This window comes from Drosophila kikkawai, chromosome 2L (assembly GCF_030179895.1).
Source record: "Drosophila kikkawai strain 14028-0561.14 chromosome 2L, DkikHiC1v2, whole genome shotgun sequence".
Taxonomy (NCBI): Eukaryota; Metazoa; Arthropoda; class Insecta; order Diptera; family Drosophilidae; genus Drosophila; species Drosophila kikkawai.
The window spans coordinates 17,283,051-17,305,614 of record NC_091728.1 but is presented as its reverse complement, the minus strand read 5'-3'; the positions used below and the strand labels follow the sequence as shown (position 1 = coordinate 17,305,614).

The following is a 22,564-nucleotide window of genomic DNA, read 5'->3' as shown; positions in this document are numbered from 1 at the left end:
TAGCTCAAGTGCGCGCGTTCCTCCGACTTTTTGCGACCTCAGCGCATTTTCATTCGCGATCTTATGCGAACATAAAGTAATATATTTCGATCTGCAACGTAAACCCAAAATATAACAAAATTTCCCCTTCTAAATATAAAAAACAAAGCCAATAAAAAACCAGTTCTCTCGCGTCGCGATCATTTTTTATCAAACTCTTTTTGCGCTTTTGGCGACGGCTTTTCTGTGAAACGAAACTGCAAAACTGCTGCGCATCAGACGCATAAAATCCAAAAAAAAGGAAAACCTTTAAAATTTGTTTACAACAATTAAAATAATAATTAAACTAGAGAAAATTTATTCTTAATAAAGAATTCTGTGCAAATCAAATAAAGTGAATTAAGCTAAAAATCCTAAGACTTGCTCAACTTGTAACTACAGTTTTATAAAGATTGAACACTTTATCTGATAGATACAAAAATTTAAAGGTAAATGATGTGTTTTTTATTTATGTTCTTAGTAATTTGATTTATTTTTTAACTTTTAACATATTTTAAAGAGACAATACTAAAATTAGGGATACAAAATTATTCACTTGGAGAGTAGAGGCTTTTATTTAAAAACTTGGAACTCCGAACAGATTATATAAGGAGTTTAAAAATTTTACTGATTGTATATCTAACAAATTTGATTTTATAGTATTCTTATTTAGATTCATTTAAGATTATAGAAACTAACTGGAAGGCTAAAATAAAATAAAACTAAAATATATATAAACTTAAGTGAATACTTGAAATTTTTATAAATTAAATTAGAGTTATGCCTAAAATACTAAGTGTTCCTTAGCTTAGCTTATGATTCAAATATTTTAATGAGTAATTAAAAGTTTAAAGTTAAAGCAGTATCAATTTTGATTACCAAGAAATAGTCAAAATGTTCCGTAATAGCTTTATTTAATTTCTCAGAATCATGGCATTTAGTTCTTTTTTTTACCGAATTCAATTAGGGCAATTAATCAACAGTGTGCCGTTTGTCATCTTAGCTTATTTTGATAATACTTCCACGGGGCGAGGCCACCTGGACCCTAATCGTGAATCATGCAATTAATAAAAGCCGTGTTGAATTTCACAATCCTAATCTGTAATCTTGAACAGCGTTTGATAAATGAAACATTCTTGAATTTATGTTGCTCCGATTTTGTGTCCAAGTGGGATTTCCCCGCCACCCACAATGGTAAATTGATTTTGTTTATCAAAAAATGAGTAGTTTCCCTTTGCAATTATTGCAGGCAAGTGGGAAATCTAGACCAGTTAAACAAGGAATACTTTGTTTAAACCTACTATTTTGAGAGCAAGGCGCCTACTTTCCTGAGTTTAAGCCTGCTGATAAACAGAACCTGCATTAAAGTTTACCCTACAAAGTTTACATTTCCCCCCACCCACCGATAATTCCAATATCTTTCGCAATATCGCCGGTTTGAACCGAGCGTCGAGCGATAAATAATATTGAAATTGAAATAAATACAATAAACAGAGTCTGAAGGGAAAACCGATCGATTTACACTTTAAAAATTGCCCTCTACCTCGCGATTTGTTTATTGTCTGTATATATTTATATATATCTATATCTGTAAAAGCGAACGAGTTCGAGTATTTTGTTGCCTTATTGATAAGGCCGATCGGCCGATATGTTTTATTAGCATAACACTTGTGTGGTGCGCCGCGGTTTTGAGTTCAAGTATCTGGTGACAAGTTGGAACTGCATTTCCCTTTTCTTTGACTACTTTTAATACCCGGTGTTTTGAGGGGGGGGAGAAGGGTATATTGAAGGTACAAAATAAGGGGGAAATATAGAGTGAGATACATATAATTGAGAGCAAGCAGGTTAAGGTACGATAGGATAAGTAATAACTTTATTCTGATCTAAAATCTACTAGAAATCCTTTGTAGTTTTATTTTATAGATGTCTAACTTAAAGTTATTATTTGCTGTAGCCTTAAAGTAGGTTGCCTGTCAAGTACCGGGTATTTTTATGGTCTTATATTGAGTTTCTTGCTTGCTTTTCTTATTCAAATGCCGTTATCTGGGTGGCGTATATAGAGGACTGGCTATACAGATACCATTACCATTTGCTGTAACGATCAAGTGATTGATTATTTTTACAGTACAATAATAAATATTTGTTCGTTCGTTCGTGCTTAGCCTAATTAGATAAAAATGGTATGGAGAACCTGCTGCCTCTGCTCTGGCATTATCTCTCGACTTCGTTTTCCCATTTACCATATTCGGGTGGTATGCTCCTCGAACTGCCAGCCTGCCGCGTACTGATTAAGCCAAGACGAGTCGGGTCTTATTGGAGTATCTATGTAGACCCGTGTCGACAATTGCGTCGAAGCTGTTGTTTAAAAAGAAAAATGAGTTCAATTTGTTTGCCTGCCCGGCCTGATAAGACAGCGTGCAGGTGAGTGAGTGAGTGAGGTGAACTGGTGGGAGATAAAAAAGTCACCAAAGCACCTGTCATGCCCGCCACTTCAAGTGACTTTGGCTCTGGCTCCGATTTCGATTCCGATCCCCAACTTCGTCACTTTGCATATCGTCGCTGCTGACGTGTTCCAGACAATGGCATTTGTCGAAGCCACGGAAAAACCAATCAATTTTGAATGGGTGTCAATGGATGAAAGGTTCGATTTAAGGTGCCAACTGATTGCTCTACATTTAATTAATATTTAAAAAATAATAATAAAAGTATGCTTATTAGATACCTTAATCATTAGGAGCTTAATTGAGACTTAAAACAATAATAAAAAGTTAAGGAATAATGTCATCAGCCACAAAGGAATATCTAAATGTTGTTCTAAATCTTAGGAATTTTGATTTTCTTTTAAAATTGATAATTTTAGTACTAAATACTAAACTATATTATCTATTTAGGAGTATTTATAGTCATTATGTCACAATCGCCTATAATTTTACAAATTTCCTTGGTAAAAAATGATTGCACACTCTAAAAATATATGCCCATGTCAAGTGCCATAAAAAAAGACAAATATCATTTGACTGAAAAGTCTTATCTAGACAATAAATTTCATATAATAATTTACATATGAATCAGTATCGCATTTTTAAAAAACTCTAGCGAGTCATTGACTGATAGATAAAAGTTATTGATTTCTTTGGTTTCGATAAGATACAATTTCAAAGTGCGAAGCAAAGGGTCCTGCGACAGTGGCACTCTTAGCCCGAGCGATACGCACGAACCAATAAAATATAATTTGCAAAATTAAGAAATAAGTTGAAGGCTTGCGATTAGAGTTTATTAAATACACCTGATTTCATTTATGGTGCTCTCCAGCTCACCAGCACTTCAGTTCACTTGAGCTCGCTGCCACGGTTCTAGGAATTTTCGACTAGGGTAAACATTGGAGATTTGGGAAATATGGGCTGATGTTTGGTCCGTGCAAAGTTCATTTGGGGGCTTGTTTTCTTTTAACACGTTTCACATTTCGCAATCTTTGCAATCGGCTCATACCGGTTTGGTCGATTCTTTCGGCCCCTGCAATCTTTTGGGTTAGGTAAGGTCCGGTGCGATAGTACTTGCTACAAGTACTGATTGGTTATTAAGGGTGAGCAAGAGTTGAGGGTGATTTTGTTAAGGGGATAACAGATTAATATAATATAGATTAATATAGATATAAGTTATATTCAAGTTTTTGAGTTTTTGTTAGATATTCTCTATATATTCTTATCAAAAACCAACAGGGGAGCATGCCAAAGCATTTTATCACAATTCTACGAAACCATTTCCAGTTTATTGAGATCCGGAGTGAGTTCAGTGTTCTTCCCCTTTATGGACCTATTCACTTCCTCAATTCAAGTGCTTTTTTTATTATATAAATCGATCCACGTGATAATCATTTATTAGATCGGCGTCTGTTCTTGAGAAAGGGTAGCAATAACCATTCAGCAAGACACATGAACAAAAAGCCAAATAATAATAATAAATAAAATTTGTCACAAGTTGAAAAAGCAGGAACAATGAATGGCATTCATTAGTCAATTACAGTAAGACTTGGCTAGTTAACAAACACAGACGGTTATCAAGATAGGGACAGGGACTGGGACGGGGCCAGGGCCCAGGGTGATACCAAGAAATGGAAATGAGTCAAAGGCAAGTGCCAAATGGGGAAATGATGATATCTAGATAGACGCACAAATAATTTGTTTAGAATTAGGAATTTGGAACGACAGGGCAATCAGTAAACGGGAGTCTAATTAATATTGAGCTGCAATGGGGGTTAATTTGTCTTAGTTGGTAAGTTGGTAAGTCACAAATTGTTTCATTTAGTATTTAACATTTTTTGGCTGCTTCTTTCTTGTTGCTTTCAGCTAAGCCAACTTGAGCTGCTGAAAATCTCCATTTGGCACTTTACGAATGGCGCCCCATTATTCATAAAAATATATACAAAAATAATAAAGAAAATGTAGACCCACCACGCGGGTGCTGACAGAAATTGATGGGAGACCTCTTCTATTTGGTTATGCATTAAATGTAATTAGTTTTAGAATTTCCGCTAAACTTTTATTAGCATTTTAAGTCCACCATGGTTAAAAATATACCTTGATTAATTTGCAATTTTGTCTCCAGAAAATTCTTGTCTTAGTTCTACTTTTCTTCAGTTCTTCCCAACCTAAAACTTTTACCTCTTTTTTTGGAAAAACAGTTTGTTCCCATTTTGCAACCAAAAATAAGTTTCGTAATACGCTTAAAGGGTTACATTTTTGGGTAAATATCTAAACAATGGAGAGCAGAGAAATCGGCCGCGTCACTTTCCACATTTCCGCTGCACTCGGATCTAGATCTCGGGTTCGGGAACCGACCAAAAACTCTTTTTCGACTTCCATAATAGAACATGACTTGGTCTTAACAAAGTGTTCTTTTCTCCGGCAATGAACGCACATTTAAATGGCATTAGCAATTATGCGTGTTTAGGCTCCATACCTGAATGGAAATTTGTTTCTGTCGGTGTTTATTGTCTGATTATTATTTTATTTTTATATGATTACCCCCGCACCGCCCCGCCCTGGCTACTGTTCAGTAACGTCTATTCAACTCTGGCCAGCTTCTTCGTTTGTGGCTTAAATGGTCAAAAACATCAGGTAGATGACTTGTAATTACCACACCGAGATCGGAGTCTGCCTATTTGTAGGGGAAAGGATGAAAGCGTCTAGTAAATATCGATTGCTGCACTGAGATTTATTTTTGAATGTGATGAGATTTTAGGAAATTTATTTAGGAGGAATTTAGGAAAATATTAAATAATGTGTGGAATTAGTAATAAAATTGTAAGAATAAGAAATATAGTTTTCAAAGCTTTTCTAGCTTAAAAATAGTAAAAAATGTATACAAAAATTTCAGTGCAGGTTATTAAATATCTATAATTTTACCATAAAAAAATGTGTTTGCTTTCGAACCAAAAGTTAAAATATAAAAATACATTTTGTCAAAGAACATTATTTAAAATGTCTTTTTACAGTTGTTTTTATCAATATTTTAGATGAATTAAAACATTTTTTAAATCCCCTTACTTCATAGATTATTTACATATTTAATTATATATATATATTTAATATTTCCAGCTTGGTTTTTAAATACTAACTTAACAAAATAATTTCTCTTGGTGCATAATTTCTGGGCATTACCCTTCCTCTGGCGATTATGAATATTCGGTTCGATTTGGCTGCTACCGTTTGTCAGACTTTAGGATTTTTTGTCAACTTTGGGCAACCACCTGTGCCCTCATCTTCGGCCTGGCCGATAAGCAAAACAAAAGTAACAATGAATTGGCATTTTCGGATTTTAATTTCCAGCTTCGTCATGTTATTGCTCTTGTCGCCCGGGTGAAATTTCAAGGCGATGAAAGAAGATTTAGGCAAAATAACATAAACCGAAATTGAACTAATTAAAATGACAAAAAATGGGAGAGAAAAAACCGAAGTGAGAAACGGAGCGAAGAAGCTGCTTTCAAGACGGCAGATAAAACAAGTTCACATGTCCGTCAAACTTTGCGTGCGGAGTGATGAGTTTGCATAAAATGAATTTTCCCCGCTAAGCTGAAAATGCGATTTGAGTTTTCAGTTGCCTGTCTCTCTGTGTGAATTTCTAATTGTTGCGGCTTTTGGCGGCTCCGCCTAGAATTTTCTCCCGCGCTTGGGTATTCTTATAATTTTAAAATAATATTTTATTTATTACCATGACAATTGGTTGTGGCATAGTTTATGGCCCCCAAACGGGAGCACGCCCGCGCGACGACTACGACTACGCACACCCATTTATGGCTAATTAATCTTCTTTGCCTAATTACAGCCCGGCCTTTTGTCCACTTGACCAACATTGCGGCCGCCAACGGCCATCAAGCATCGGCTATCGGCTATCGGCCAGCGTAATCACAATTTGTGAGGTGTGTTTTGTGAGAACTCCTTTGGGAACTGATTACCTATGTTGCTGCTGTTGGCGCTGTTAGCCGTAAACACTGATTATGCCATTGTTGCTAGCAAACTATTATCAGCAACGACAGCGGGTTGCTAGCAACAACGGCATGTTACTTGAATACAAGAGCCATTGCAACACGAACCGAGATAGCAGCAACACTTGCAGCAGCAGCAGCATCAGGAGCAGCAGCAGCCACAGCAACATTAGCAACAACCCCAGCCAGCTAACAATGTCAACGCCAACCACAACATCCAAATATAAAATCAATGGCGAGGCCACCGATACTGTTGCAGCATCCCCAATGATGTACCACCATCCGTTGCATCATCATAATCATCACAACCATCACCAGAGCAACCTGCAGCAGCATCAGCAACAGCAGCAGCATCTACAGCAGCAGCAACATCTACTGCAGCAACATGTTGCCAGCAGCAGCTCGCCGCTGCAACATCTGAGCAATCTATTTGGCCAGCATTTGCCTACGCATAGCCTGCAGCATTTGATTGCCGCCGAGTACTGGCAGCAGCAGCAGCAGCAACTGCAACAACATGCAACCGCAGCAACAATTAAAAGCGAGCCAACAACTCAATCAGTGGCGGCAGCGCCAACGTCGATCTTTAGCTTCACGCCGCAGCAACACGTCAATTTTGCCGCCTCATTAGTCGCATTACAGCAAAATGATGCCCTGCCCGAGGCAACAATGGCAACATCAGCAGTAAAAGCAACAACAACAGCAGCAGCAATCGTAGCAGCAGCAGCAGCAACAACATCAGCAGCTACTTTGCAGGCGCCAACAGCAACACAAGCCGCAGCAGCAACAATTGACCGCGAAAACGACATCGATGATAATGAAGACGGTGAAGATGATGACGAAGACGACGACAACAGCAACGTCAGCAACAACATGCAAAATGCAGGCGGTAAGTTTGATGTTTTATGATTATTTTGGCAGCTGCAGCAGCAAGGCGAGGGGTGCCTAAGAAGTTTAAGGGATATAAATATGATAGGTTGATATGTTCGAGGAATATTAAATGCATTATTTGGGATAAATAAATAGAAGAAAATATTTTGAAACAGAAGAGGAAATAAATAAAAGAAAATATTTAAAAACAAGAAGGGAAATTACTTTGGGAAGCCGAAATTTGTATATCCTTGCAGTTTAACATAGGATTAAGGCATCGAAAATGAGGATAACCTAAACAAAAATGCATTAATTTCAATTCGGAAAGCTTTTTTGTGTTAGTTTTTTGTAGCTTAAGAAATCTGCATACTGAATTTTCAATTTAAAAAAAATCGAAATTTTGGTCAGTTTTCATAAATTTTAACGATGTAACCTCTTATAAAATTTTGAAAAAAAAATAAAAATTTAAATTTTCTTTCCAACAAGGCTAGAAAGACTCGTCTGTTGATGCTGATCAAGATTATAGGGTCAGAAATGGCTCCTTAAGGTTTAAAAAGATTTTCATTGTGAATTATAAATACTTAAAATGGTTCCTAATCTACAAATAGAAAATTTCTTACAAGAAGCATTTAAAATTCTAATATGTAAATTTAAGAATAAATAAATAAACTTAATAGTGACTTTAGTATTTACTCCCATTTCTATTGGTTCCTTGTACTTCCAAGGTCACATCCTTTGACCTCCCCTCGCTGTTTTGATAATGCAAGCTCATTTCCATTTCCTGTCCCGATCACGCTTCGCTTTAAGTCCGCTTCGTTTTGATCCACCTCTCATCCGTGGCTCTTTCTCCGATTTGGCAACGTGTGTGTCTTTTGATTTATTATGCGGCCTTTATTTCATTCATAAAATGAAATGATTATGCTGTATGCCACATATGTATGTATGTATATGCTATATGCCATGGCTATGCCTGCTCACACATTCGTGTCATCTGAGCTGCAGAGTCCGGACTCATTTTCATATCATTAGCCCCATCAGCAGACACTTCCCCTCAAGAGGGGGCCTCTTTAAACATCATCATCAGGCGCAACATTAACCTCATCGCAGCGCCCTCTCATCAGCCAATCGTCGTCGTCGTCTTCGTCTTGGCCAAAGACGACTTCTGTTTCCCTTTTCGGTCTTTGGTCTGCGACCGATGTCTGCACGCAATATTATTTGTGTTGGTTTTTGACGTGTTTTGGTAGGGAAACCGGAATGAATAATATTCTATGGTCGAGTTTTGAATATCTGCTCGCCTGATAAATGTATCGGTCTGTGGAAATTTACATGGCTCAGGAAATGAAATCGCATGTGGAGCAATTAAATTATGTATGGCATTATGGAAATCAGCTCAAAGCCTTTAGGGTAATTCATGTGGGGTAAACTATAGCTCATTTGGCTAATGAGAATCATAAAAATCATAAAATATGTTATAAATTATAATTTTCTAATGGAGAAGTAATAAAACTGGAACAGAAAACTAAGCTGGGAGTCTAATCTCTCCTTTTTCTTGCTCTTCTAACATCTATTGAATATGAAAATCATTAATAACTAACCATAAAAGTGTTATAATCACGTCAGAGGTGTCAAAAGCGGAATCCCCCTCAACTTCTGGGCCAGCCCACCGCCTCGACATCTAACAAATTGCCAGCCTCTGTGAGCACGTGGATAATTGATGAGAGCGGGGCCACAGTCAAGCCTCGTGCCTGTACCCTGGCACACCTCCTCCTTACCATCTCACCATTTTAGCATAATTTCAAGTGCCCTCAAAGTGATCTCAAAGTGCTTTTGTGTCTATCCCATAATTATGCCATTTGTACAACAGTTTTGAGCCTCTGCGTCTCAGACGGCAACATCAAACTAATTTGAATATAATTTCATAGAAAATTAACCACTTGGTTCTCCAGCACTTTAGTTATTTATTGCTTAATCCTTGTGGTTTGTAGAAAGAGAGCCAGAGCCCGTGCCCGGGTTTGTCTTTTATGCAAATTCTTTTTTAATAACCCCGCCAGACGGCAATTCTTCGCCACAGCTTCCTTTGTTCGCCACTCCGCCTTGATTGCAGTCTGTCAGCTATTGTCTGGGATTCTCGGAGGCCGCTGACGCCTTTTTTTTCGGTCTCATTCATCGCTTTCCATGGCTTTTGATTATTATTGAAAATGATAAATGAAGATGGGTTCGTGTCCGGGGCGAGTGCAGTAGCAATTTGAACTCATCAAGCTGCAGCCGGTTGACTGATAGCTCTGATTGCTACCTGAAAAAGCCAACAAAAGGAGTTGAAAGTCTATAGAATAGAAAGCTAAAGGTATTCAAAATAAGATGTACTGAATTCTAAACATAATTATAAGTCATAGCTAGGCAGAAAAACAAGATAATATTTCCTTCTAGAGTTCTTGTTCTACCCAATTTCTTAATTTCTCTAATAATGTTAAGCCTTAAATATTCAAAAATATATTTAAAGCTCACATTGACTATTATCAAATCAATTGAATTAATTTTTGCATTAATTTATCATTTATCATTATCACAATTTAAATAATTTCCCCTTAATAACTGGCACTTAAGCTGGAAAGCCCCACTAACTAGCTCTCTGCTTAAACACAAGTCCTGCTTGAATCTTTTTTTGAGCTGATTCAGATTGATATGGCTTTTGCCCTGTTTAAACATATATGAATAATTTTAGACTTGCTTTTTATCAGTATCGTTATAAACTCTATAACCGATCACCCGCTGAACTTAACTGATGATTTATTAATTGTATTAAAATAGACTCAGCGAGCAGGAATCATCAATCAAATATAATTTATGACAGATTCCGCATTCAAAAAGCATAGTAGACAATTTCGATAAGCTGGCCGGGCATTAAAGTTCAATTCGTTATCCCATTAGGCCATTAGGCTGCAAAACTATTACCAACTAAATGCCCAGTTGGGCATTTGGAGTTGCAAATTGCTGGGAGAGAGAAACGTTCTACAGATCGTTGATCTGTACACTGGAAAAAAATGTAGTAACATAAACTAATACAAAATTATATAGTCTTTGAAATAATAAGCTAAAATTTCAAACTAAAAAAATTAGAATTTCTAAGAAGATTTTGAAGAAGATTTTGACTTAACTTATTTCTTTATCTTCTATCTTCTATAAATTTTATTTAAATATATTTATTTCCCTCTGTGCACTTAACCAAATCCCTAGTTCAGACGATCCTCAGCCATTTGGCCAAACTACAGCAGCCATTAAGCCTGACCGATCCCAGCTCCTCTAACTACTTAACTTGAGTCTCCGGAAGGGGGAATGAAACCGAAACCAAGACCACAACCGCAACCGCGACTGAAAGAGAGCTGACAACTGTCAGAATTTAATGGCGGCTTCAATTTTTATAACCAAAGCACGACTACCGTCGGAAGTGGGGAGTGCAGAACACATCCATCCAACCATCCATCCATCCACCATCAAGTGGCTTGAGCCTGGGCTTGGGGTTTGGGGTTTGGGGTTTGGGCCAAGTTAAAACAGATTACGCCAGCCAATCTGACGAGGCCGCTGCGAGTAAGAAATGCAAACGAGTCCGAGTCCAAGCTGGGGCTTCGGCCCAAATGCAGATTTCAGAGGCACGATATCGGCTCGCAGAGCAGAGAGCATCGTGGTGAGTTGTATGTGTGCAGCATGCAACATGAGTTCCCACAGTCGCCTCGGCGGTTGCTCTTTGGCAACGCCTTCCAAAACTGATGACGTTGTAAGGCGGCAGCAGCCGCTGAAGCTGGAGTTGCCGCAGCCTCCTTTGGCCCGAGAGACCCCCTGAACTCCTACTCCTTAGCCTGATGACTCGGAGACCTCGACATGCATATGAGCTTGATGGGGCCAGTGATGCCCGCGTGAGTCACGTGTGGCACGTAGGAGAAAATAATGATAGATGATAATGAATGATCAAAAGAAGTTCAAACCGCTGATAATAAGGAAGAGGAATAGCTGTTTTCACTTTTCTAAACCAACTAATAATAGCAAAATTTAATGTATATTAATAGAACTTCTAAGGATCCATCCATAACAATTTCCTTAATGCGTTTAATTTGACTTTTGCACCTGCTTAAATTCAAAACCCCTTTCAATATGCCTCAGTCACGCTCACATCACAAGGCTGATGCCTTTGGACCACAACCATAACCATCACCATCATCATCCACGCTCGTCTTCGTCGTAGTCGTCGTCGTCGCTTATCTGGCAAAATTTGATCAACGTTTTCGCAATTCGGGAGCTCCGCCCCGAAGGTATTTCCATAAATATTCCTTGGCCCCGGCATCAGTGCTTTTGCCTGGCTTTTGCTTCATTTTGGACTGTGCGGGGTTTTGGCTTTTTACTTTTATTAGCTGGCCAGTTATTTGTTGCTGTTTTGGGCTGTTGCTGCTGCTGCTGCTGCTACAAATAAATTAAAATTATGCATGCTTAGGCATAGGGCCATGGGAATTTGTTTTGTGGGAAAGCCTCTTTTGTCTTTGGCTTAACATCGATTTTTCTGCTTCGTTTTGGCGTGTCTTTTGTTTTTTATTATTATTTTTTTTTGGGCTGAACTTAAACAAATATGTTTCGATGATGGGTGCAGATAATAATTTTCTCTGCACCGATATTTATGTGTGTGGGAGCCAAACATTTTTGGGCAGAAGCCTGTTATGTCAATGGGAGCGTAATAAAATGTACAATTATGGTAAAGGTGGCTTAAGTCTGGTTAAGGTAAGACTAGCTAGTTAAGTCATATTTTGTAGCTTTGTTTCCGAAGATTTAAGGTTAAAACTAGAGGTTATTTCTTCTTATATTTCCCTAGAATAGAAAGCATTTCTAAATTACAACCATTTTTTATGACATTATTTGAAAGGAAATATAAGCTAAATATCTATAATTTCCCCTCTTCAAATACCCCCCTGGTATAACTCTAGGCCCGGCACGTAGTTATCCCCTTTGCATGCCATTTAAAAATTTTAATAAAATTACATAAAGAAAAACTGCATTTGGAGCCCATTCAGGCACGTTCGGGCAGTTAAACTCGGTTTGATTGCCAATGGCCAATGGGCAGCCGCCTGAGGAAGAGAACACAAACGAAGCCAAGGGAAACTCCTCAATATGTTTACCATAAAAAATGGTAAATTTGCGGTACGTTCTGTTTGAATTGAGCAAATGTAGACGGGGGAAGCCTTCGGCCTGCATCCTGGCGCCTTCTTTAGAACGCCAAAACCGCAAGATTTCCGATGAACTGAGCGCGTCGTCGTAACTCATACGCCTCGTGGGCCTCGCAGCTTGCGATTTAATTTGCACCGCCACAGACTTCAACTCCAATTAGCCATAATAAAGTTGAGACGTGATATTTTATTTTTGTTATTTTTCTTAGCTTACGTTTTGTTGGGTTTCTTTTTCGGGGTCTCCGTGGAAATTTGCCTACGTTTTGAGTAAAGGAGGGACGGTTTCTCATAAAAATCCTTCGACGACTCTTTCCGCAGAAACCCAGAAAAAAGGCAGCTGGTCAAATTATATGCATAAATAATAATTTCAAAGAGCCAGACAACGCAGAGACAAAGGAATAAGAACTATAAATTTGTTTCATTTTCAAGAGTGGAACGTGAGGTGTGTTTTTTTGTTGTTGTTTTTGGAAACACCATTCAAAGGATATAGGGGGAGCCCCCTCCCCTGCTCACTCAATGTTCGAACTGCGAAACCCTATCATTAGCATTTCCGCTTTTTATTATTGCTCAGCATACGGGGCATAAGCCATTGGGGCCATGTGAGAGATGAGAGAGTACCACCACCAGATGATCATACTTAATCATAATTTAAAGTCTCCGGGTCCAGAGCAGCGGATTCAAATTGCTCGGGAATCGGGAACGGAGTATCTCGCCTGGCTTGTCATATGAAAATTGCAGACCCATTAAAGGGAGTCGCTGGTCCCGTGGGTCAGCGGATATGTTGCTCTTTGAAAATTTGCTCAAATTATCCCCGAGCTGAGAGAGTTTTGGGTCAAATTATTGCAGCCACAGTGGTTGGGGTACACGATAATTGAGGTCATTTACATTTTGCTTACAAAGGATGTAAGGATTATAAAATAAGATTAAAATTGTGTATAAAAGTCATAACTTTAAATTAAAGAAATCATTAGAGGGAACCCTTGGTAGGGTACATACAATAAGGCAAGGTCTGATATAAGAAAGATATAGAAATCTTAAGGAAATATTGCAAATAATTTTAAGAATCAAAATATATTTGTAATTTAATTCAGTAAAAGGGGTTTTGTTTAATAAATCTTATAAAAAATACGTAAATTGTGGAAACCTTTTCGAAACCCCAAAACCACTGTCCTGTTTTCTGGCCAAAAATTAATTGACTTTTGCCCAAAATATCCCGACAACATTTCGTAGGCAAATTAGCTTTGTGGCCCGGACGCAGACAGAGTTTCCTGGGAACACAATTAACCAAGTTCCTTTCGGCCAAGGGGCGTTAGACGGCAACCTCTTTTACAGTTAGCTAGCAAATTGAGTTTCGACTGGGAACCCAAAAAAGCGAAAAAGAATCGAAACCAAAATACAGAACTTGGACCTACCTGGGGGACGGGACTATACAAAACAATTTGCCAGCTATAGGGCAAGATTAATGGTCGCCAGAAGGAGCGCTGGCTGGGTCTTCGGTAGCGATTGCTTAGACAGTTCCCGGTATTAATTTTGAATTCATAATTCGCTAAATTTCATTCAGGGAGCCGCAACACTACCGCGGCGGCAAAGTCTTTTCAAATCGCAAACCCGCTTCCTGACAGCATTTTAGTTTGCATTTTATTCCGACTGACCTTCACGGTCTTTAGCAGGCGCCGAAGAGGTGTCTTGGTCTTCAGTCTTTGGGTCTTTGGTCAAGTCTGGGGTCTGCACTATCCACTCTCCACATGACGCCGACTTTTATGAGCTTCAGTTTAACGCCAGTCTTGCGTCTCGCACCGAAAAGGACCTGGTGCAAAAGTTGTGCTCATCTGACGCTCTCTGTGGTTATAAAATTGTGCCAACATTTTTATTACTTTTCAACACATTTCCAAGTTGACGTCCAGCAAAGTGTTTCTCGACCACACTTTGTATGGCAAAGGGAGCGCCAGTAGATTGAGTTCATAAGCAGCTGTCTCTCAAAATTGTTCAAAAGAATTCATTATTTTTAAAGAAAAATTATTATACAATTTCTGCAAATTAGTTGACTTGAATCATCGGTTCCAAAAACCTTATCAAATCATAAATACTATCACCAACCCCTAACGATTCCCAGAACCCTTTAGCAATACTTAATCAATGTTTTAAAATCTTTCTCAAGAAATTTAACAAACAATTTGACCATTGCCAAGCCAATATTTTTGTGATTATTATTATCATCATTTGTACTATCATATTTCCAGAAATTCAAACTGAAAAATTGTGTTATTAAATATTATATTAAAACCATTCAACATAAACAAATTGCCAACATAATTGAGGCTGTAAATGTTGCATATTGCTCTAGCTCAAAAATCAAGATCAACAATGTATTTTCCAGCAAGGTGCATATTATTAAGCCGAAAGGATTTATGACACTTGAATGCGAGCAGCAACAAACACATCAGTAACTTGCAACAATAAAGGAAATTACACGGAGAGAAATGTAAAGATAAATTTGGAAAAATAATATTAATAATTAATATAATTTAGAACACTTTATAAAGAGGTTTGAAGTTGAAGAAATGACAACCAATTCTGGTAAACAAATAAAATCTTAAAGCTTCTTAAACTACAAAATATGCCATTCGATCAGCTTTTATCTATTAAAACCGCGAAAAATAAATTCCAAAATAATCTCATATAAATATATTATCATATATATTTAACCCCAAATTTTTTAAAGTTTTTTTCCTTGTGCACCAAGTGAATTGAATGGGATGAATGGGAAAATGAGGCGCAGCTAAAGAAGCGTACAATGTACAACGAGACCGCAGGTTGGACCTGTGCCCGACTGCAGCCCGATCTGCAAGTTTTGCCAGAGTGACTATATGTATATATATATCCCATCTTCCTCCTGCTTTCCCCCCTTTTTTAAGGGGGGGGGGGGACCAAACCGATCATCCATTGCCAAAGTCATGGGAACTTTTTGCTTGCTTGCGCCTTTCGTACGTTTCATTTAATTTGCATGGATCGTGCGGACGTCGTACGTAAGACTGACGACTTGGAATTGCCACAGTACCTGTCCTGTACCTCCCCCCAGCCACTCCCCTTGGTCCCCACCTCCTCCCTCCATGTGCGGCTACTTTGTGAGTTGTTGTAGTTGCTGCTGCTGCTGCTGCTCTGGCTGGGGCTGTTGCTGTTGCTGAGGCTGCGAAAGAAGGACGCGAGTCATCATCATAATCAACTGCCATGGCGGCTGCTGCTGCTGGAGCTCTGAAAGCCTATCATTATGATTATGACGAATATTACTTTTGTATATAACTTTTACGCTGAGCCAAAGCAAAACAGATCCTCTCTCTCTCAGTTTATATATGTTTACAATAGCAGGCAAAAAAATAGTAGTTTATTATTATAATTTGATTTTTAAAATATTAATTGGTACCTATTTAAATACATTTATATATACAATAAGTAAGGAATATTAAACCATTTTTTTAATATTTTTTTCCATTATTAAATATTTACTTTTATAATTTTTTTAAACTAAATTCTCTTGACTTCTGATAAGAAAATCCTTAAGATATATAAATAATAGCATCAAAAGAATTTTTAAATATATTTTTTTTATATAGTGCTCTTCTTATTTTTATTATATGTTAAATTATTTAATTAAATATTAAAAATCTTATATTGAATCCATTTTTTATTGTAAATAAAGATCTTAGGACTTGGATTATAAATTTTCTTAAACTTAATTCTACTAAAGAACTATCTTTAACTCAGAAAATATATAGAAAAAGCTTCATAAGAATTTTATATTTTCGTTTTAAGGGGGGGGTAAGGTTAATTCGGTGCAAAAAAGGCCACTTTTCAAAAAATTATTGTGGCGGAACGGCCAAAGTTAGCTTAATGAATTAAATACCATATAATAACACAAGATTTGAATATTTTTTGATAAATTTTGTATTGAAAAATATTTAGAGGTAGAGAAGTTATAGGGAATCTCCAGAGTCGCCTCCAAAAAAAGTTGTTTTGCGGTGTACATCCTAACAGTCCACAGGATCATCCGATCTAAAAAAATTATACCTCATTCGTTAAAGGATAAGTGTCCCGAGGTATTCACGAAGCGTTTTTTTTTTTTTAGTTTTTTTGTGATTTTTTAGGAAATTTGAAAGTCAAAAACCCGATTTTTGACTAAAAAAAAAACGTTATTTCTTAATTTAAAAATATATAAAAATTAAAAATTAAAAAAGGCCGACGTGAATACCTGAGGAATTAGTTAAAGAATGTGTGTGCCAAATTTCAAATCGATCGGTCCAGTAGTTTTTCTGTAATCGTGTACACCGATTTGAAAAATTGAATTTTTCAGGAGAGCGCTTTAAACTTTGTGATTCTCATGCATTGAACACCAACCGACCTTCGTTCAACTCCGCATAACTTCGTCAATTTCACTCTGATCGATGTAAAACTTGGACACAATATTCTTAAGAAGTTAAACTTTAAAAATAAAAAATAAAAAAAAATTTACGAAAAAAAAAAATTAAATACCTTACCCCCCCCTTAATATTTACTAAAAATATAAATATTAAATGCTATTATTTTGACCCCCTTTGTAAGTATGTACATGCACACGAGCAGCCTGCTGTAGATTCTTTTTGCATGTTGCTGTGATTGGTTTTAATTCAAGCCGAAAGACCCATGCCCGGTTCAGTCAGTGTTCGGTTTGCTCCTCGGCTCCTCCGTCCTCTGTACGGATCTCCCTCAGATCTCACAGAGGATCGCCAATCCAACGGTCGGCCAACAGAAGCGACCTCTTGGCCACAATGGAGGGCGTGCTGCGGCAGCCGTGGCAGCAACATCGGTCGATGCATATCTGAAATTAGTTTTGGTAAAGCCCTCCTGCCCTCCTGCCCTTACCTGCCCCATCCCTTTTGCGATATTCCTCATACATGCAGATATATATATTTGGTCTTAAACTAATTAGGCTCCCCTCCTCCTCTGGCGACCTGACATCGTAAACATTAACAATGACAAAAACGACTTCATAAAGTTGTAATTGTTATTTAACACTTTGGCAGCCGCCGCTAGATGTCGCTGCATCTGTCGGCGATTGTCTGTCACGAGATCGCTTTATTGTTGTTGATTTTTTCCTTACTTTACTTTATTTTATTTTACTTTTTTCCTCTCTTGCCGGCAAAGTGAATCATTGTGGCCTGGTCGGCGGCAAAACTTGTCCAATTCACGGCGCTTTGCTTTTGTTGTGGCCATAAAAAGTTATTAACTGTTTCGTTTTTTTTTTACCTTTTTGCACCTCAATTGCAACCGTAGACACGAGGCAGACAAACTCCGGAAAGAAGTCAAACAAGTTAAAAATAGTCTCTTGAATAGAAGAATTTGTGTAGTTTTTTGGCTGTCGGAATCAAAAGAAACTTTCTTGGGGTGTTTGCTCTCTGAGAAACGGTAGATTTGTGGGTAAATAATAGCGATAAAATTATATTAAATACTGTAGTATTATTGTCTGGTGTCATTCATCTTGGGTTTATATTTAGCTTATTGTTGTTCTTGGTCTAGAATTTGTAAGAAACCCGAAAGGTGGTAAGGCAATAAAAAATATTTTTAATAATTTTTTTAAGGTTGCCAGTGTGGCAGTAATTTTTTAAGGAATATGGTGAAGTTTTTAGGATTATAAGGTACAACTTGGTGATTTTCCATCCCTTAGAAATCCAACCAGAAACCCCTACAATTAATATTTCCAATTTATTTCCAAATAAGATTAGGAACTACCCCTAAAACTGTTTCTTTCACTCATCACTAGGTGGCTTCCGATTTCTAGGAATAAGATATAACCTTATCTACCATAAAACTTCACAGTTAAAATAAAATATTCTTTAGAATAACTCCAACCTAAAGACCAACTTCTGGATAACTGCACATGACTTTACCTCTTCACCTCGCACTAACCATCTCCTCTGTCCTTCGTGTGCAGTGTTCAAAAAGCAAAACTAATTACAATTGACAGGCAATTGTGTCAGTTTTCCGATTGCAGACGCAGCAACAACTCACTCGGCTGCTCAGCAAGTCAAGTCAAGTCACCAAGAGCAATTAGTTAAGCCAAAAGAACCCAGAGCTGAAGCTAAAAAGAAGGAGCAGCTAGCGAATTGTGAACTATAATTAAACATTTGCTAATTACCCTCAGCTAAAGGGGGAAAAAGGGGTGGCCACCTTCTAGGGGCTATACAAAAAATATAAATGCAAACTGCAGGCCAATATAGAATGACAAAAAAACAATGCACACGCGAAACTGGGGGATTATAAATGCACTGAGAATAAAATGGGGAAGCTGTTAAAGTTAAACTAACTAAAAATCATTTTATAAATAATATTTATGTTTAAATATTATGAAAATAAAAATATTAAAAATATAGATAATGATCATTTAAACTTCTAAAATATATTCTTATAAAAATTTTGGTATGAAGTGTTGATTTTAACTTGAAAAAGTCTAATTTACTTTTATTTAAAGACAAAACACTCACCCAAGAATTAGTTTTCTTATCAAATAATTTTTTTTTAAACCAACACTTAAAGTTTCTGAGTGTATTTTAGCCTGGCTTAATCTGGTGGCTATGGCGCGCCCCCCGGGGTCGGCTAATTGAACGCTTTTGGTTGCGATTGCCGTTGAGAACTCCATTTCGCGTTCACAGCTGGAGAGCGCGAGAGATATGGCATTGGATCGATAGATTTATAGGGAAATTTGCATATGCCATAGTGCTGCAAGGCAATTGCGCCTTCGGACTACAATTATTACCCCTCGACTGCCGAAATCCCGCCCGCGCTCCTCCCTATGCAAAGATGCCAGCGAGGTTCGTTGCCTGAGTCTTTCGATTCGCAGACGTTCTGGCCTGTTTGAGCATTTAAGTGGCTCGCATTTCTTGGCCCGCACTTGGATCTAGAGTGGTAGTATCTATAATTGAACTTTTGCCGAGACAAACTGTTATACGGCTGCAGACAAATACTGTTGCATCGAGTCTCAAGTCTCAATTACAAGGCACGCGGCACACGGCCGAGCTTCAGTTTGGTATATTTTTCAGTTATGAAAGCAGCAAAAGCAGCACACACACACACAGCAACAACAGCAGCTACAAATATTTGCGTATCTTTTGTTGTTTTTTCGGTCTGTTGTGCAACTAATTAGTGCGCAATGCATTGCACCTGTTGCTATCTGAAATACTCTTACTTTATGAGTGGGTATGATCGACTTTTTAAAGGAAATTTTAATGGAAATTTAATGAAAAAACTTAATCCATAGAAAATATTTCTATAAGTGAGAACAGAAGTGACTTCTTAAATATATAATAAATTAGTAGAAATTATTTTTATTTCAGATTATTATTTGTCAAGTTTTTTAAATTAAGAACAACAAGTACTCAAATTTGTTTAGTTTTAGTAAAATATTTTATAAATAAATATTCTAAAAAATATCCGTAATTTATTAGCAATGATATCCAAATTTTATTCCTGTGATAAAAACATTGTTGTTTTATATTTATTAAGTTACATTTTATCGTAAATTTTTCTGTTTTTTAGTCAACAGTTTGTGACTTTAGCATTTAATATATTAACATATTTTTAATGTTTTTTACATATTTTTAATATATTTTTCATTACCCATTAAGGGTATTTAATCTTCTGAATAATCCCCAGCTCACCTTCGCTGCTCTTTTCGTGTTCTCGGCGATATTTTGCACTCAGGGAATGTATTTTGCATGCGATCGCCGCTTAGATGCCGTCGCTGATAATTATTTCTCTTGTTTTTGTAGCAATTTTCATTTGCACTGTGCGCAGGGAAATATAATTTGTTGCCGTTGCTGTAGTTGTTTCTTTTTTTTATTTTTTATTCTACCTGCAATTAATTATATGTTAATCGCAATGCATGCTAATTACCCGTCCCCCCACCCTCGCTTTTCCTGGCCAGGTTAACCCTGAATGCGAATATGCGTGCATTTTACAGCGAAAAAAAAAACATACAATTGCTGTTGCCGCTGCTGATGTTCATTCAATTGAAAAATTACAACTTTGGCTTATTTGCGTACACTTCGTGTTTTGATTGTTGGTTCTTTCATAAGTTTACATCATCGGGGATAACTGTATTTGTAAACGCATCGTAATTGCCTAGACCGAGTGGTAATGAAATCTGGGTATAATTAAACCCCCCTTTTACGGTACAACGATAATCTCGATATATATTTTTACGGGTATTTAATAATCTTTTATTATAGGGGATTAGTTTAAGGGGTTTTCCTAGGTCAGTTAGCTGGGTAAACAATATTTAAAACTAATAAATATATAACATGAAGCAGGGATTAGCTTAATGGGGTTTTCTAGGTCAGTAAGTTAGTTAAAGAACTTATAAAAACTAATAAATATAAATCTAAAATGATGATAGTTTTAAGGTCAAATTATTTATAATTTTATTTAATTTTGTGCATATCAAATTTAAATAATATTAAATAATTATAAGCTGCTAGCTAGGCATTTTTCCATTCAATTTCCTAAAAGTAGGCAATGCTTTTTGTGCACTTTAGGTCTGGTTATTTCATGGTCTTGGCAAATGTTTTTATTATTTATTCAATTTTCTATAAATTTGACCATGATAATAATAGATAATCTTTAGCTGCCTGACATTTCTATTTTTTTCTCAAACAATTTCAATGTCAATTTGCTTGTGAATCGAGCTTAGAGACAGCCTGGGACTTGGTCTCGTTGCTTGGTCCTAGATGAATGTCAACTAAGAGCAGAAAAATGTTTTTGTTGTAGCTCGTTTAACGCTGTCAGGAGATCATCCGACTGAGAAGAGGTTTCCCCGCGAAACGGACTTGCTGAGCGGCTTTTGTTTCAAGCTGAGCAAATTTTTTTTTAACTCCTTACCCTCCCCTTAAGTCTGAGCCACGGCCGCTTTTGATTTTCTTAACTTTTGTGGCCGATTTTCGCATTATTATGAATGGATTGGATGGCTGGATGGATTGGCTGACTGGACAGACGGACGGATGGACGGATGGATGGATTGGATGCGATGGAGAGAGACAGCCAGCAGGAAATCATCATAACAAGACAAGAACAGAGCTGGGATTTTTGATCCTTGACTTTGATCTTTGGCTGCCACATTTCAGCAGCGGCAAAGTTGAAAGCATTTTTCAATGATTCTTTGCTTTGCTTTTTTTCGTATTTATTTTTTTTTTTTCCTTTGCCTTGGACTGTGAGTTTTATTTTATTCGGTTTGACTGTGGCACGCATCCCCAGTAAAACTGTAAAGCTAATTAGTTGGGTTCTCTGCTGCAACAGCCAGTTAAAAAATTTATGAAGTGCAGCGAGTTTCTTTTTATGCATTTTTTCTTTTTGCATAAAGATATGGAAATTTAGTTAAAAGCATATTGCGTGCTGGAAGGTGGACTGAGCTGAAAGTGCGAAAAAAACGCAGACAACTAACAAAGCGAAATGGAAATTTTTGAAATATACTTCCAGGGAAAGGGGAGTGCTTTAATGAAATCCAAATAGCTTACCGGGTGGATTTCGATTTTCGAAAAGTGTGCAAAAATAATGAGTTTTGTTTTTTTGCAAATTGAAAATTACAGCAACTCATAGATGCACACACATACACATGCCACGAAAATTGCAATAATTGTACTAATTGTTGTTGCAATTATTGTTGGCAATTACCATGACTAATGTGGGGCAAAATGTTTGTGAATACGACGACTGCAAAGACAGCCAGAGCTGAAATATAGTTGAACGATCGAGATTTCATAGTTTTAGGTTGAGTTTAAGAAAGTTTTATAATATTTATATTTATATATTTAAAAAACATTTAGATTGTTACTTTATTTCATTTATTTTGACATCCAATTTGCAGATTTCCGAAAACAATTTATTAAAAATTTCTACAGCAGCCAGGACACCTGCATTGCCCTTTCAACCTTCACAATTGGTTTTCATTTGATTTATGTACATG

General features: G+C 37.1%; 1 protein-coding gene across 1 annotated transcript in view; it reads left to right on the top strand.

Moving 5' to 3' along the window:
- Positions 1-22,564, top strand: part of nub (nubbin) — a 46,015-nt gene continuing 23,451 nt past the window's right edge. Inside the window, exons 1-2 of the mRNA XM_070289026.1 lie at positions 1-467; positions 6,343-7,388. Coding sequence (XP_070145127.1) covers positions 6,515-7,388 — 874 coding nt within the window. The 5' untranslated portion in view covers positions 1-467; positions 6,343-6,514. The remainder of the gene's footprint in view (positions 468-6,342; positions 7,389-22,564) is intronic.